An 18560-nucleotide genomic window follows, 5' to 3' on the forward strand; every position below is an offset into this window, starting at 1 on the left:
CCAGCGCTGGAGGTGGAGGTTCTCTACTGTGCTGCCATCTGGGTGCTGTGGGGAGGAAGGGGGCAGGCTCACCCACTGGGCTGTGCTCCTTCTGGCAAGGCTTTTAGCTGAGAGACAACCGGAGCGAATGTCTAAAAGTCAAGTGTCGGTGCATGAATGTGAAAATAATGCAAGTGCAACAGGTTGATGAAATAGGCTTATATGTGATATGTGAATGGACAATTGCATGGATTTCATTTGGTGTGTTTGCCCTGCAGCATCTAATGCTCATCTTCAACCTAAATGTCCATCAAGAGAAGCATAGGCGTAGATTTGAGCGGAGACAGGGGGATGAATTGATCACTTTTCTCATGTGAATAAATGATCTTTTCTTTCATTCTTGCTGATGAACCAGGGGAAAACGGAGTTGCATTGAATCATTTTGATCCAGAGAGTGTGTGTGTGTGTGTGTGTGTGTGTGTGTGTGTGTGTGTGTGTGTGTGTGTGTGTGTCCCCCTAAGTTGAAATGCAACCTAACGCCCTGGCAAAGGTTTTTATTTACTGGAGGGAGGAATAATAATCTGCCTCTCCGAGTGTTGTGTCATAGGAGGTTGCAAATAATCCCGTTTTTTCGGAGCATGTAGGTTACAGATGTTGAGATTCTCTCTCTCTCTCTCTCTCTCTCTCTCTCTCTCTCTCTCTCTCTCTCTCTCTCTCTCTCTCGAAGTGTAGGATCGGTAGAGTTTCCATCTGCAGCCCGGGCAGACCTGATGCCATGACCGAGGACGCATCCATCCACCCGCTGAGAGAAAGATGCGCTGCCGCTTGAGACTGGGTCGAAATGGACTGAGAGGGGCTTCTGTCAAGGGACTCACCTGTGGACTTGCGCGATCACGATGCCTTATTTGATCAAGTCGCTGATTTTACTGCTATGTCTGGTCGTTACCGGGGAATGCCGTAAGCACAACCACCGCGTACGGAGATGGACCGGTGCTGTGGAAACCCAAAAGCATGGCACGTAAGTAGAGGAAATAAATACAGGATAAATACCGTCTATAACTGTCCACGGAATAACTGCTCGAAACAAGGAGAAAATGGAGTTTGGGTACTTATTTGGACCTTAAACCGACAGGTGTAGACTATAATCATCATCACCGTTAACGAATTTTGACTGTCAGGAATGTAGAGATGCTTGTTGTGATGCTGCCGCCGCCGCTGGTGAGTAGACATTCATTAAACCGGTACCCAAACTCGGGGGGGGGGGCTTGAGGGGGGTTCCAGGGGTCCTTGAGGGTGTTCCAGGGGTCCTTGCGCACGTTACAACGGTCCTTCAGAGTGTTCCAGCAGCCCTTGAGAGTGCTTCGGGGGTCTTTGAAGGGGTTCCAGGAGTCCTCTGCAAGATTAGGAATAATTTAATTTCTCTATGATTAATTCACTAGAATCCAAATTGGAGAATGTAGCTATAAGAATGATTATTGTAATCGCAGGTTTCTATCTCACCACTATTATCTCCTCCATACAGTGTAGACAGCTCTACATTTCAATACTAAATCAACGACTAAAATTTTCCCATATCGGTCCCTGGGATAAAATCTGATCAAATGTTAGCTGCATGTTATTCTGCTGTAGTAATCACAAATGAAATGCATGACCGTCACAATTTCACAAGCTCTCCATCCAAATTATATTATTTGTACTTTGTAATGACATTTTTAAATTGTTTACATTCTAGCAAGCCAATGCCATCCTAGAAAGATTTGTGGCTCAGAAATAAACATAATTCTGCACTATCAGAATTTGTTGTCATTGAACTTTTATTAATTACATCATATCGTGGTTGTATCCAATTGTACTGTGAGATAAGCATATCATCACATCCCTATTAGTTATGTGGGTATATTTGGGCTCTGTGACATGAAAAGCACTGTATTCACCTAAAAATGGACAATGGGGGGAAAAAAATCACACTAGATCAAGGACAGAGACTAATCACCTAATTCCCCCCCACACACACACACACACAAGGATCAATAGAGTTTCATCTGGTTATATATTTTATCTGAAGTTGCTGGTAGAGAAACCCTATATCTGTCTGTCCAGGCGTGCCTTAGCCACGTGTCCGGGCCACGTTGAGTCCATCTGTCCTCAGAGGTGATTTAGCGCAGCATGTGTCCCCCCCCCACCACACACACACCATTGACAATTTTCACAGCATGGCATTATATTCAAATCAGGGACGCCGCTGAAATTTCAGGAGCTACATGTCTGTAATCACAGTGCCTGATTTGCATGAAGACAGACGAAACCCAAAATGTGATGACAGGTGAAGAGAGTAAAAGCTTGTATTGCTGTGTTGAAGCTCCTGACACATCTTGTTATCTGCAGACATCTTGGGCTCTTCGAAGCAACTTTTGGAAATTCAGAACTCAAATATTATCTGACTTTTACATTATCTTTTATACTGGCGCATTTCAGGTGAGATAAAACGAAACAGCAGTTATAGCTTGCACAGTACAAGTAGTCAGGGTACGCACTTCATGGTTTCAGTTATCAGACAGCACAGGGAAACACCAATTATCAGTTGTGGTGCATCTGTTCTCAGCTCTGCAACACACAACCATAGCTTTTCGATTGACTCTCCTCTGACAGTGTATGCTGTTCTTCTTCTAGCTCCTTGACGAAGAAGCCTCCAGATGTGACCAAGTCTCGCAAACTGAAGACAGAGCATCTTCTGAAAGTAGATGATCATGATTTCACTATGAGGCCGGCGTTTGGAGGTAGGTGTGCAGTGGACATCTGTTTTTTTTCCCCTTGCGTTATCACTCACACACGCGTGCATGCAGGCAGGCAGGCAGGCATTTGTCCATGCCCACACACACACACACACACACACACACAAATCAAGCTTGTCAGTTCACTCTTCTCCTTGCTGATGGGTCATTTTGCAATACATTTTGCACATTTTATACGTAGGAAGTTTCCAAAGCACGGACCCACCAAGCATTCTTTGCTTCTACTGTAGAATAATGTCTGAGAAGTGGAGGCTTCAATTTATGCTAGATTTGATGATAGGGACGGACGAAGAAAGGAATGGAGAAAAGAGGTCAGAGGCTCCAGAGTAGTTGACCTGAGTGAGCTGCAGTTCCGCCTGTCTTTTCTCCCTCAAGCCAAAAAAAAACCCAATTGCATGTCAGCACTTATAGCACTAGCCTCATGTCTCATAAATGATTGGTCTTTGCTGTCCAGAACCTCTGATATGTAGGGCGCTTTGATGTTAAACCAAATCAGAGTAGCCACCTCTCTCCTGGAATCAAGTGGGAATTCTTTCAAACCATGAAGCATCTTCTAGCCTATACCATTGACATTAATCCTGCTGCAAATCCTGGATTGCAAAGACACGTTTGTGTTATGTTGGACCAAAAGAAAAAATGGATCTAGTGCTTTTTTTCAGTCTGGCAATGTCACTAATCTGTAGTTCGGAAGAGAAATAAGCTAGGAAAAGGTTTTTGGTTGATTTTGTGGCACAGCGGATACATGAGGCAGCAAGAAGTTCTCTCCCAAGTTTGAAAGTTAAGTAAGCTCATCGGAGGCATTGTCCGATGGAAAGACTGCCATTCACAAGACATTTCACACACTCGTGTTCAAGCTGTGCGCCCCAACTTCTTTTCAACACACGGGTGAAATCTAAAGATAGTGGGAGCTTTATTACTGGAAGAGTTCAGAAGGAAAGCAGCTCTAGGCTAGGTCTTTGTTGGTATGCTTAAAAGTCTGTGTCCCCGCTGAGCAATCGACTGAAACTTGTAGGATCTGTGCAAAACACAGCTGAGCTTTCTTAATGATGTTTGGATACTGATACAAGATACATCCCAAAAAACCCACGTCCCAAAAAAAAAAAAAAACAGAAGGGGGAAAAAAGGAACAACTCTTCTTCTGATTGATGTTCTTCCTCTGAAGTTCTATCTTGTTGCGAGCAGATGATGAAAGCGTCTTTTAGGGGGGTTGCTTCTCTGTTAGAAGGATTGTTACTTTGGGGAAAGGCAGAGCATGTAGCAGGAGGTCATGGTGGAAATGTGACTAAAAATAGCCTGGGTACAATCACACAGTCCCAGTAGAGGATACATGGTTCTAGTCGCATTAGTATAGAGAGGCTCATACTCCACTTCTCTTCCCCCCAACAAAGGGTTATCTGCAAGAGGTTTCAAAGTACGACTGTGGTGGAAGGATTTTCAAGTCTCTCTCAAGCCTCACCTTGCTTCGGATCCTAGAAGGGTGTAGAAAGTTACAGCGTAAAATCTTTTGTGACAAAGGAAAGAGTCGCAAGGCACTCATCAAGCAAAAACTTAAATGGGATTTATTTAGTGGCTAGTTCAAAAGAACATATAAAATCAACTCCAAACCATGTTAATTTTAGCTTCTTTTGGAATTTTTGCCTTTATTCAACAGATCAAAGTAGAGACAGACAGGAAAGACTGGGAGAGAGGGGGAAATGATGTGCGACAAAGGTCCTGGGCCAGATTCAAACCCAGGACACTGCCTTTACATGGTACGCACCTTAGACCACTGAGCCACCAGAACGTCCCAAAATAAAGGCTTTTTACATTTTTGCTTAAAGAGTGCCTTCCTTTTTTATTCAGCAGCAACCCCAAACCAAAGAACATCTTCAACAAATGTCTCGACACATGGACACCCAATAAAAGTACCTCTATCCTCTCTTCCTTATATGTCCTGCAGACCTGACTTGCGGGTGTAGTACGCTCATAACGCCTATTTCAAATGATCCTTGCCAAAGTTAAGTGCTGCAGGTCTTTCATCAGACAGAGGGGAGTGAGAGTGGCTAACGTGTGGAGTGTATTATTGCTCTTAATCCTCGGTAAAATAGCACATTAAGCTTGTGGCTAATCCACGCAGAAGGGAAAGGGAGAGAATGCCCATCGGCCAGATCATCTGATGTATGGAGCGAGCGCTGTTATGATCTGTTGACTGTATACCGAAGCGACAGTGTGCTTTTCAGAAAATGCGCTGGCTTAGCAGTGTTGCGGATTTACTGGAGGTCACAAAGTCAGAGGTGGGGTTGTTTCACGCAGCCTATTACTTTAATACGTCCTCCACCCGGCCCTTAAAGGCACACTGCTGAATTCAGTGAAAATAGGTATATGAACGGTCTTAGTTGGGTTGAGAGGAATCCAATAAAGGAGAAAGCATAAAACCCACACAATGTAGTGGACTTTTCTGCTGAATGCTTCCTCTTGGTCTACCTCAGACTGAATTTACGCATTATAGATGTGAGCCAAGGGACAGTGGAGCGTGTCATATTAGAAATAATTGGCAGTAAACTTGACAAAAATTCCAGAGAGATAAAACAGGATAAACCTGCCACAGAAAGCTTAAGGGCATTTTTTACCGTTATCTATCCAAGGAAAGTTGACAGAGTTCCATGCTGCTCTCCAGTGACACACTGCTTCATATTCATACAGTTCCACACAATCATGGTGGGAGCAGTAGAACCACAGTCTTCCACTGTTGGCCACTGGGAGCTGTCCAGTACAACCAGTCCTCTACTGTTGGCCACTGAGTAGTTTTCAATTTGAGATTGATGTGCAGAGCTCTCAAAGGCAAAACTGCATGTCCACTAAAAGGTTTTATAGGCTATACATTTATATTGTTTGCAAACATAAACAAGTCAAATACTTCAAAACTCTTTGAAGGTATACATATCCATGCTTGATATGCTTGAGAACAATTCTGGAGAGGTGTTGCCAAGGTGTAGTTTGTTAGTACGCAAAGGCTGCAATTACAGGAAAGCCATGTAATGTGGGCTTAAGAGGCTCAAGAGAGGAATTTTTAGATTTCATTGTTCAGGGGTCATTGATTCCTCTGCATTACTGAAATGGACAGAATGCTATGACCATTTTTACATTCAGTTTAGAGGCTCTTAAAAACAGATTGTAAATTAAGCCATTGAATATCGGCCCCCGCAAGTCTTAAAAAAACGTGGCATGATATCCACCAAACGCATCAGGGCTGTGACTGTTGCTGCCATTAGTTTGATGTTGGGACTGTGGAGATTCAATTACTAGATTGTATCAAGCTCGCTACATCAAAGGGAAGACTGAAATAATCCATTGACTTTGGCTCACTGCTGCTTTATCATTTCGAACCAAATGAATGCGCTGTAGCTCTCCACTGTGTACATAGTGAAATATTATTTTGTATTGGCAGTAGATGTGGCTGCAGCTTATGAAATGTCATGATCAGCAGTAGCTTGTTGCTGGCTTTATCCCCGAGCACCAAAGTGACATGCTATCCCCTGTGAGTGTGTTTCATCTGGGACGGAGCGCTAGCTCAGGGGTACGTTAGAGTAATCATCGCAGTTTTTGTTTCTTTTTTTATAGCTAAAGCTTTAAGCAGTGCTCACTGATGGATGGGTTAGTAGCAGCCAGCTGCCATCTGGAGATGCCGGCTTAATTTGTGGTGGCTGGAGTAGCTCTAGCGGCTAGCTTAGCCCAGTGTAATTTTGCTTGCCTGTCGCCGTTAGCTTAGCCTAGCCTAGCCTAGCTTCGCTTAGCTGCATGGCAAGCCCCCCCCCCCCCCCCCCCCCCTCCAGCACTGATGACCAGATTAAGCTGGCAGAGGTAGCTCCTGTTTACAGCTTAGATTAGCACAGGCACCAATCTGTTATGCCACCAGACAGCTGTTACCCCGCAAATGACACTTTGTCCCAACTGGAGAACAGAGAGACAAATGAGAAGAGGTCCAACACTGACTGTAAAAGTGCATTCAATCACCAGTGTTGGGGAAGCTACATTTAACGTCTACATTTACAAGCTACCAGTTAGCCTACTTCACATTATTAGACTCTGAACTACAGCAAAACTACCTTTAACCTGTTCTTTCCTACCGCCCCCGCCACTGGGTCCATCATTACAAATGCAGGTTGCAAGGCCAAGCTTTGTTTTCCAAAGACACCAAATATGTCATGCTACATACAGGGAAATGTGTATGTAATGATGAACAAATATCTATGGTGCATATCAAATGGTGCAGCCATAAAAACATGGCATCTTGTATTTTAATATTTCAGTCAATATAAGCAGCTAGAGCTTCAAGAAAGCGTAACGAGCAGAATATGGATGTACATAAGATGTGATGTTGTTGTACAGTTAGGAAAAAAACAATTTCTAACTTTGAATCTACTTAAGGATAAATTTAAGGGTAAAGTCAGCTAAAGTCAGGGTACAAGGGGTTAAGAGAAATATAGTCTTGTTAGCTGAAATAACACAGAGTGAGAAAATCACATCTGCCACCTGCCAAATGCGGGTGATTTTGAGCTGTGGCTGTTCATATGCCTTTTTTTCCCTTCCCATGACCACTCCCGGGCACCGCACTTACAACACAGTTTCAAATCATTTTGACATGAAATCTTGTTACCAAGGAGAACATTAAATAGGGCAGCCTCACCGCCCACTACATCAGTTTAGCTTGTCTACCCTGAGGGTGATAACACTGTCACACTGGAAGCAGAATGTGGCATCAATGTTGTTGGAGTGAAGAGGCCAGCAGACACACATAATATGAGAGGTGGTGGGTTGCAGCAAGTGAAGGAAAAGACATCGGTATCTGGTTAAAAAAAAAAGTAAGGAGTGGCTGGCAGAATTTTGGAATGTACCACGGTGGCTAATAGACCAAAAAGTTAATCTCCCACCCAGAAGTAACATAGATAAAGTTGTTCAAACTCCTTTGTAAAAAATGATCATATCTACATAATCTCATGACTGCACAAGCGAAAACTAGCATCAGGTGCAAACAACAAAAGGTGTTAGAGCAGTGGTTCTCAACGTGGGGTCCGGGGACCACCAGGGGTCCTTGAGGGAGTTCCAGGGGGTCCCCAGTAAATTGATGAATTGTTAAACTTCACCATTATTTCATTTACAAGAAGTTAACACAATTAGAGAATGCAGAAGAATGACTGTTTTGATCATAGTTTCACTATTATCTTTCTACCTACAATACATAGTCATGGGATTCTGGACAAAATCATATCTAACAATAAAAATAGTCTCAGATTTGGGTTTGAGAGACAGAGTCTCATTAAATGGGGGTCCGTGGCCCAAATGTGGACTAAATTAGGGGTCCTCGATATGAAAAAGGTTGAGAATCACTGTCAGACAGGACAGGAATTGTACTGGAAAAAAAGAAAGGAAATATTAAACCCACTATAGTACACCCTGGTGAAGGCATGGGCCGTAGTTATTCTTTCATGTCTTAGGCCTCTCCAACTAAAGGCTTTTTAACTTTCAAACCCACTTAAGTGCCTGGACTTGGATTTTGTTATGCCACAAGAACACAACTGTGGTCGTATTTCCTTTCTTTCTTTTTCAGTGCATAGTGTTTTGGAATGAAACCCTTCCCTATTGTTTCTCATTGATTTAGCATGCTTGGCATTGAGGAAGCAACGGCATTGCCCCCCAAACGGCAGCCAAAACAACAGTAATAGCACTCAAGAAAAGTATGCCTGCAGTATTGACCAACTACTCCACAGTAGTCAAGTGAAGTGAGCTGTTGAATCCTCAGCTCTACACATAACTGCTCAATTTACACTCCTTGTCTTGATTGATTGAGCCAACAAGAGGCTTGTTCTTTGACAACAATTGAAATTCCTCCCATCACATGAAAAGTTGTTCGGTGAAATTCCAGAATCTAAACCGTCAGAAACCTGTGCTTTTTTCAGATGATTCATTCAATTTCACAAAGACTGTGAGGACCAAATGTGAAAATGGATCTCAAGTGGCCATATTGGCTAGGTCACTTGCTTTTATAGTACTTGACATCCTGCATAATTCCTGAGATTTAGGCAATTTAATGAGCAGATTAAACTGGCAGAGCTCACAATTTTATTTCATAACGGTTGACTTTAAACAGTAATAACGCTTCTGGATAGCACCAGAGGAAACTAGAGGCATAGAATAAAACCCACAATATAAATACTGATTATAGAATTACAGGAATAGCATCCATGTTAAGAATTCCTATATATTATTCCTATGATCTAGGACAGTTCAATAATTTCTTATGAACAGGAAGAATTCTCTCCCAAAGCCAGAAAACATTGTAGTGTGATGTGTACAGTGATGCCATCAGGTATGAAGCTGCTTAGTTGTTGTTAGTTTTATGTCAGTAAAGACTGTTGCCTCAGTCTTTATACCTGATAACATCACGAGTCTACATAATCAATAGTATGCAGCAGTGACAGAGACAACATGCCCAAAGAAATCCACTGGAGGCAGAACTTTTCTAAAAACGCACAACTGCACCCTCAAAAACACTCTCTATTAAAGTTGACAGTGGTTTACACTCTAAAGATCTGCATTGGCAGTGCTGGCATATCATATTTGAGTTAAAACAAAGCAACTAAATTTTATCATTAACTGTGTGCAAGGCCTGATTAGTCAGCATTGTGTTTCTCTTTGAACCAGTGTTAAGGTCAGCCTGGGATATTTGGGGCAAACGAAAGCGAGGTCAGAACATGGGGGAGGGGGGTGTAGACCAACCAGCACTGGGGGCGTTGGATACTGATTGGGTATCTGTATTGATTTCACACCAAGAGCTGGATGGGTCCAGGACTAAATTAATTTACCAATCAAAAATCTACATGTCGAATCTTCAAAACAATTGACCTGCCTAACAGGGCCGGTTTACCCTCTTTCATCATTTCTTCTGCATTCACAGATACATGGTATGCAAATTAGCAGGCCAAGCCACCAGGATGTACCCGCCCTATTAACTTGTTGTAATTATAGTCATGTCACAAGATGTAACTATGGAATTTGGTGGGAGTGTTTTCAGCATGTTTGAGCCAAAATCCCACTTACCCAGACCATTCATTTTCTTGAGTTTTCATCCACTGGCACAAACAAAAATTGGAAATTACAGCCGTGTCAGCAAGCACTTAAGCTGTAATTACTCTCAGCGAGGAGCTAATAGGCGTACATGTCAGTTATGAGAACGACTTTGATATCTAATCTCAGACAAGATACTTTGATCGATGGAAACTCAAAGAACAAAAAATGAACACGCGCTCCATTAAGTGGAGCTGCATCAAAGGCCTCTGAAACAATGTTAACGTATCCATTTGAGCATGATTTCAGTTCCACAGAGAAAGACCATTTATGATATATATGTATATTTATGATAAATAGAGCATGTACTGTATATAATATATATATATATATATGCTTATATATATATATAATATATATACGTATTGAAAACAAACAAAGCAATAAAAATAGAATAGACTAGAGACAGCTGCATATAAACATATGCAGCCGACAATTCTAACATGTTAAGCAGACTGTATGGATGGGAAATATGGTAAAGTATGGATTACTGACAGCTGTTACTTACAATTAGTTACTTAGAGTTACTTACAGTTGTTACTTATAGTTACAGTTGTTACTTAGAATTACAGTTGTTACAGTTACAGTTATTTAGAATTACAGTTGTTACAGTTACAGTTATTTAGAATTACAGTTGTTACAGTTACAGTTAGTCATTTACAGCTGTTACTTACAGTTGTTACTTAGAATTACAGTTGTTACAGTTACAGTTGTTACGTAGAATTACAGTTGTTACAGTTACAGTTGTTACATAGAATTACAGTTGTTACAGGCACAGTTGTTAGTTATTTACAGCTGTTGCTTACAATTACAGTTGTTGCATAGAATTACAGTTGTTACAGTTACAGCTGTTACGTACTTACAGTTGTTACTTAGTCAGTTTTGTTACTTACAGTTTCTTGCCGTTGCATACAGTTGTTACCTCCATAGTTACTTACAGATATAGACCATTTATGCTATATGTGGCAAGAACAGCGATCCACTTCATGCCATTGTTCCAGTAAGTGAAGAATAATCCCAAACACAGAGATCCCTCCACAGCCCCTCATCTCAATGGCTTTGGGGACCGGTGACTCTAATCTAGCATTTAGCGTCTCTGCTAATCTCTTTGGATTACAGACTGTATAGATAAGTGATGCAAAGTGGTTCAAATCGCCTGTAAATCTTCCCTCCAGTCTGGCATTATCTATGTACTGTGTGTTACTGTATGCTCTGGTAGGCTGACCAACTATATGTGAAAGGGTCATGTAATGCTGTTATCTTTAAGTAGAGGTCATAGGTGATGTCAAATATGGCAAAGAGACATGACTCCATCAAGAATTCGGTTACAGTAATGGATAATGGGATATAGTAATGGAATAGTGGCACCCCCTGTAGGTAGATTTCATTTATTGCACAGCCTTTGGGCTTCACTATGGTTTGATTGTAGTGTGTTGAAATTAATGGTATTCTGGAATAACTTCAGCCACTGATGGAATGGGCAGGTAGCAATGGGAAAGAGGAAATTCTAGCAACACTTGCAGTATAAACTGAAAAGTAAAGCCAAAAGTAAAGCCGAAACGGGTTGGTTTTACTAAGAATTCTTTGTTCTCAGTACTGGATGCTGGAATTTCTTCTTTGTTATTAAAATACCCCATGTACTAAACAGAATTCAGATATAGTAGCTGTTTTTGGGTCACTTATCCCACTTCCTGTGCACTTGTGATCCCTTGTCCCTACACTGCTTAAGTAAGGCTAGCGCCAATCCCTGGATTCCACAGAAGTTGGGTCACACACGAATGAGTTCAAAAACATGGAAATAAATGGGCATCATCAACTTGTTTCATTCAAATCCCATGTCCTGCTGTTAGGTCGAAACCCCAGTTTGTCAGAAAAAACGCTCAGCAAGATTTTGAGGTGACAGACAGCCTTGCCATGGTAAAGCTTTGCCAAGCGCTGAGCTTTGAGACCAGCTCCTCTATTTCTCCATGTAATGTAGGCATTTTTGATAAAAGCAACACACTTTTAAGAGTTTCTGTCCCTTTCCTGTAGATGCTTAGGAATCATATCTATTTTTTTTAATCTGTGGAGAAAGTAGCAGACGGACTGGAGAAAATATCTTTATTGAATTTATTAATTAAATTAATTGAAATTATCAATGCCATCCATTTATTTATCAGATAAAAAACTAAAATCTTAGTGGTACAATGAATAGATTTACCAAATATTTTGCATGTCAAAATGTCCCAATGTAGTTCCAGTGATCAGTTCAATGTTTTGAGTGCAGCTATGGGAAGATGAAGCAACAACCATCTTCCAATGCGTCCTGACTTTTCCTCAATATCTGATCTTTAACTGACCATGTAACCTCCATTACTGTCAAACACTGTTGTCTGAAAGTATGAATGTCTCAGGGATTCTAGATGGCTATAGCAGTAACAATCCAACAAGTCTTATCTACCTGTATTTCATATCTTTGTGAGAATTTTATTGGGATGTGGATGTGTTGGTGTTAGATTTTGCCTCTGACTTTCCACAGGATCGCACAAATCAATAGCTGTAGGCGTTGTAACAGTAAAACAGGATAATTGTATCAATTTTAGTTTTTTTTATATACATATGCTTGTATATTACCTCTTCTTTTTTTCTGTTATTTCTTCTATCTCACTATCTCAGTCTAACGTAAAAATGAATAAGGGTGTAATATTATGACCTTAAACTACATGAAACGCTAATATTGACTATTTTTGCTTTTGTGGGTTCCACTATTATGCATTTCTTTACTTGTTGAGGTGGATTCTGATGGGTTTTGTAGCTGCAATGAAAAAATCATTAGCCATGCTTAACTATAATATATTAATAGTATTATAATATACTAAATATATTTTGAAAATTCAGTAATGTGTTAAAATATGTGATCTCTTATTCATATGTAATTTCTACTTAACGTTATTTCAAAAATGGATCTGGAGGACAATTTAGATGTGTGATGGCTCTTTGGACGTAGTAGAACGTTTCCTATTAATTAGTGATGTCATTTAAGCCCCTCCCTCTTTCCCAATTCGCAGTTTTTTCCTTGTCCGTTGGTCCGTCCCAGAAATGTGAACAAAATTTGTGCTGCATTTCATCATCTACATCTATTGATCCCAAAGTTGCATTTGCATGAGTGATGGCTTGTCAGACTCAGAGTGAGACAGAGTTTTGTGTTGATTAGATGTAATTTATGCTCCTGCCCTTTTCCTAATTGTCTGTTTTTTCTATTGCCTATATCTATTGATCCCAAAGTCGCACTGACAAGAGTGACAAGCGTGATAGACTCAGGAGAGTTTTGATTTTCTATTTCTATTATACCCAAAGTTGCATTGACATGAGTGGTGGCTCGTCGGACTCGGGCATGAGTATCCTATTCATTGGTGATGTCATTTAAGCTCCTCCCTGATTTACTTTTTTTCTGTTGTTAATTTTTATTCATCCCAAATTCACATTGAGACATGTGATGCTCATTGAACTCCACTGAGCTCCTCCCCCTTTCCTGATTGGCTGTTGTGTTTTTTTTGCCTTTATTTGGATAGTTGACAGTAGAGAGACAGGAAACATTAGGAGAGAGGGAGGATTGACATGTGACACCAACCCACAGGAAACTCTGTCGAGTCCAATTAGCCATCACACATCTCAGTGTGGTTTCAGAATCTATTAAATCTATTAATTCAGAATCTATTGAATTTATTGCTCTACCTCGTCCACAGAAATGTAGTGGACATCAGCAGGTTTGGGAATTGATGTCCCTTATTAATGTTTTTCTAAACTAATTACAATGTAAAATTAATTTTAAAAATTGACAAATGCCATAATCTTTTTGAATGTTTAACTGGACTGAGCCTGTGGTTGAGTTTCTGCATGGTGTGGCACATGCCGTACATTTCATCTTCCAGCATGAAAATAATGATGTAGAGATGTAGATAATGAGAACCAGGTTAGCTAGAGAAGGATTTTCAAGCTTTGACACAGTTGAGATGTGGATTGTGCAAAAGGGGCTACAACTCAATATCAGGAAGATGTGCCTAATATTTTGTACACTGAGGGGCGAATTCACAAAAGGATTGCGCGGCTTTTGCTGACGCTAAACCTGTGCAAATAAGACAAAAAGAAACCGTCTAATTCACAAAGCACTCGCAAAGGGTGAAATGCCCCGCTAACTGCGCTGCCACGCAAATAGCGTCTCGGTGCCCCTGTGCTATTTGCACGTATTTAAATTAGGTAATATGCATACATTTGGCGCAAAATTGGCCCCTTTCTATGCAAATGAGCCTCACTGCAAAAACAGTCCAATTCACAAAGGTCGGCGCTAATTGCCACACGCAGTTAGAGTGAAATTATTAGCGTCTTCAGAGAGTTGGTGGTAACTGAAGCGCATTTATAAGGGGTGTCATGCCTAGACTTTATCACTTGTTGATTTAACTGAGAATTGAATTGAATTGACCTTGCAAATGTCTCTGCAACAATTCCACCTTTGTGTGACCTAAAAAATAAGATTGTCTGTAAATACAGTCTGTAAATAATATTTTGACATTATTATTGTTATTACTATAGTACTTTAACACAGATTGCTTCACAAACGAAAGCAAATAAATCAGTACAACCAAACAATCAATACAACTCAATTTCTCACTCTGAAAATATTTTCACTTATCTCACTAGTCAGCACAGTGGGCTTTATTTTGGCCTAAAGATCCAGCACCATGGACAGCCCCGCTCAAACTCATTTACAGTATTACATCCGCCAAGGAGGTTATGTTTTCAGTGCCGTTCGTTTGTGTGTGTGTTTGTCTGTCTGTCAGCAGGATTACGGAAAAACTACTGGCCCGATTTTCATGAAACTTCGTGGAAGGGTGTAGCATGGGCCAAGGAAGAACCCATTAAATTTTGGAGCGGATCCGTATATTGGTTGCACTTGCACATTTGCATATCATAGAAGACTGGATTGGCCTTGGCGGAGGTCTGCGCTCGCGAGTGTCCTTCTAGTTTATTTTGGGATGCAGTGATATGCAATGACAAACAAAGGATGCAGTGACAGGATGCAATTGTGTCATGAAAAATAAATGAATAAAGCTCCCCTACATTCTCCTTTGTTCTCCGCTTCAAATCATGCCATCTTCTTTTGCAGTCTGAAGGTGCGTTTGGAAACACCAACAGCACTGACAGAGTGGGATATTAAATCCCAAATATAGTTTCTCGCAGTCCCGGTTAAATTTCTTGCCTGAAGTTTTGAGGAATGCCTCTGCACCTCGTTTGTCAGGGCTTGCAGCTCGCGGTCTAAAAAAAATCTCTCTGCCATTGTCCTGTCTACTGTGTTCTTCGCGCAAAGGCAACGTTTATACTTTGCCACATTGGCAATTGCAATCAGACGCAAAACAGGGGCAAATTGCAATCAGACGCAAAACAGGGGCAAATTGCGCTCAGCTGCAACAGGTTATGGGCGTGTTTGCGCTGGCATATCATTAGCGCAATATCTTTTGTGAATCGGTCCTTGAGACGGAGCAAATAGCGGGTGCAAATGATGCGCAATTCATGGTGCTATTAGGGCCGCAATCCATTCTTTGTGAATTCGCCCCTGAGTGTATAGTGAATAAACAGTTGGTCACAGTCGAATTGCGGTCAAAGGGAATTACTCGTCCAAAACGGCCAGTGCAGTTGGCCTACCAGCCCTGTTGGAAAAATTCTTAAGTTTCCTTGTCGACCAACTGGGTTACACCATCTGCTGCTATATGATGTAGTTTCAACTCCTTTTGTTCTGAATGTGCTTTTCTTTTCCAGGCCCAGCAATCCCTGTTGGAGTGGATGTACAGGTGGAGAGCTTGGACAGCATCTCTGAAGTTGATATGGTAAGTAAACGTCTCTCTCTGCATACCTGCCTGCTGAACTGTGAGAGAATATTCCAGATGATGCATAAGATAAAGATAAAATGAAACTTGATTGATTCCTGTGGGGAAATTAGGTCGTTGTAGGAGCAAATGAAAAATAGAAATAAGACGCAATATAAGTTTAATAATATAATATAAAATAAACATTTAAAATGCTAAAAATAGAATATAAACAATTGTTGGGTTATATAAACATATGCAGCCTCAACACATTTGAGTGGCTAATAAAACACTTTGAGTGACGGTATGAGTGGGAAGTACTGGAAAGAGCATGGATTACTAACTTCTATGGATTAAGCAGTCCCACCAGGATTTCGCTGAATTTTGTTTTTTGTGTGTGTGTGTAATTATTGCCTCCCAAAATATTTGAATTTGCAGAGGCTTTAGCAAAAATTGGAATGCAATTTGTGAAAGTAGGAGTAAAATAATGACAGTATGCAAACAAAAGGCTAACCTTTTAACTAACAGTCTCATTCCATTACCAACTTTACTCAATGACAGTGAAATGAATTCAACACTCTTTGATCTTTCAGTGCTTGCTAAGGATTTATATGCCGCAGCCTCTGTCACAGTGCTTTGTCTATACTGTGTTTTTGCGGTTTGAGCTATTCTTTGCTTGTGCTTAGCGGTAGAGAAATGACAGTCGATTGTTGTCTTTCGTTTGTGCTCCATCACAATATTGCTTGGGGTACAAAATTATTTGCCACTACTTTCATGCATTTTTCTTTGGCTGTTATTTTTGTTGGTAAATGGGAATGGTTCACTTTATTCATCCCTGCAATACTACTGTTGTCAGTGCAGGCAGCCACAAAGTGGAATGTGTCTGCAAGACTGTTGATGTACAGTATGGAACACGGCTAACTAGTTGTGGCTCTGGATTGGACCATTTTATGCAGGAAAGTGCAGTGATTAGATGAATTTGTAAGCATTCTTCTGATTATTTGACCATTTTCTATGGAAATATTATGAGGATCAGACAAAATTGCAAGCTCTCACAAATATTGTGATTGGTTGAATTTGTGTTAATTCTTGTGATTGCAAGATTTCAAAAATCATGGAGGGACTGATCAAGTTGTCACTTGCAGTTACTTACAGTTGTCACTGCCTGTGCAAAGTGCGAGGAACTTGGTTGATGGGTTGATTTATTCTGACCAAATGTGAGCGGTGCGAGAGGCTCTGATTGCATCTATGTAGCGATCTGCAGCTACAAAGTTTTGAACAGGCAAATCATGTATTTTTTTTAACTTACTTTTTATTGCCTTTCATAATGTTCATTGTTTTGATGAGTTAACACAGCTAGCTAGCAAGCACTAATTAGGTAGCATCAATGGAAAATAAACAGACAATACAATAAAATGACTTCAGAGTTTACCATCAAACCCAACTGTGGATGCAGTTGTTCTCTAAGCATCGTTTATTCCTCTAGTCTTTCAAATAAAAGTTGTAGAGAACCAGGAAACATTGAATGGCTGTTATCAACGTCTCATCATTTTTGCAGTTGCCAGGCAGAGCTATTGTTCACAAAACAAAATCACCTTGGTAGGCAACCAAGGACTTGCTGAAAAGTGATTGGCTGTTGACAGCTGCTGTGGCCACATTTTCTGGGCCAAACTTGTTGACTCAAGCTCTACAGGAAATGAATGTACTTCTGGTGACTTGTTCTTACTTACAGTTGTTACTTACAGTTGTTACTTATTTAATCACTTGATTTAGCATGTTGATATGTTGTTTTGTTAGCTTTTGGTGATTTGTGGCATGCTGACATTTTTTGCTAGTAGCATTATCGCTCTTACAGTTACTTACAGTATATATATATACTGTATATATACAGATTATGTTGAATCTCCATACCTTCCACTTATGTCATGTATACGTATGTCAAGTGACAGTGTTTTCATATTTTTTTGACTAAATCCTCTGTGATATAATGAAAACATGTGCAGTGGCCTTTTTTTGCGCCAGTGGACTGTTAGAGGATAATCTTGTAATCTTGGCCTCTATATTCCTTGTGCTTCCTAGTGCTGAATGCTAAAACTCTGCGGACTCTATCTTACAATAAATGCTAAACCTCAACCTTGTGTCAACTAAACACTTCTCTCAAAAGACATTTATCATACTAGTTTGCTTTAGTCCTTTTTTTTTTATTCTTTCTTTCATGCTTTTTTTTATTGGCCAAGAAAAAATGAATGAAAAAAAATTTTTTTTGTTGCTTTGCACCAGAATAGAATATCTACCTCTTGAAAAAGTAGCACATATTTCATATTTAGGAATCCATTTTTTAAACAAGCAATCAATACATCTGTAAATAGCAACTGCCAGTAAATTCATATATTTAAGTAATCCATACGTCTCATTCTCTCTTACACACTACTTGTGCTGAACTGCCGTCTGCATGTTTATATAGCCCTGTTTGTTTGTATCCTATTTTTAAGTATGTGTATATATATATATATATATTTTCCCTGTATTTTATTTCTTTTGCTGCCAAAACAACCCACTGTCCCCACAGGGATGCAAGTTTATCTAATAGTATACTACTCTTACATACTTTCATCTATCAAAGGGAATTGAGAGAGAGTATCAAAGGGATTGATAGAGAAAAATCCAAACAAATTCTATCACTTTTTAAAGGATAATAGGCACGAAGTCCTTGGTTTTGACAAAATGATAACACTTTCACAGACTGGAACCTCAGTATTTTAGAGGCATTGAATTATGAACTTAATGATTTCTTTTTTTTTAAGAGGAATATATAACATTTTGGTATTGAACTCAATCATCTCCA

General features: G+C 40.2%; 1 protein-coding gene across 2 annotated transcripts in view; it reads left to right on the forward strand.

Moving 5' to 3' along the window:
* Positions 1-875: 875 nt before the first annotated feature.
* The window catches only part of gabrr2a (gamma-aminobutyric acid type A receptor subunit rho2a), a 31407-nt gene continuing 13722 nt past the window's right edge, over positions 876-18560 (forward strand). Inside the window, exons 1-3 of one of the 2 annotated variants that reach the window (XM_071917387.1) lie at positions 876-997; positions 2650-2756; positions 15669-15736. In XM_071917387.1, the coding sequence (XP_071773488.1) occupies positions 876-997; positions 2650-2756; positions 15669-15736 (297 nt within the window). Of the gene's footprint in view, positions 998-2645; positions 2757-15668; positions 15737-18560 lie in introns of both variants that reach the window. The other variant, XM_071917388.1, reaches the window with a different exon arrangement.

Source organism: Centroberyx gerrardi, chromosome 17 (genome assembly GCF_048128805.1).
Source record: "Centroberyx gerrardi isolate f3 chromosome 17, fCenGer3.hap1.cur.20231027, whole genome shotgun sequence".
NCBI classification, from domain to species: Eukaryota; Metazoa; Chordata; class Actinopteri; order Beryciformes; family Berycidae; genus Centroberyx; species Centroberyx gerrardi.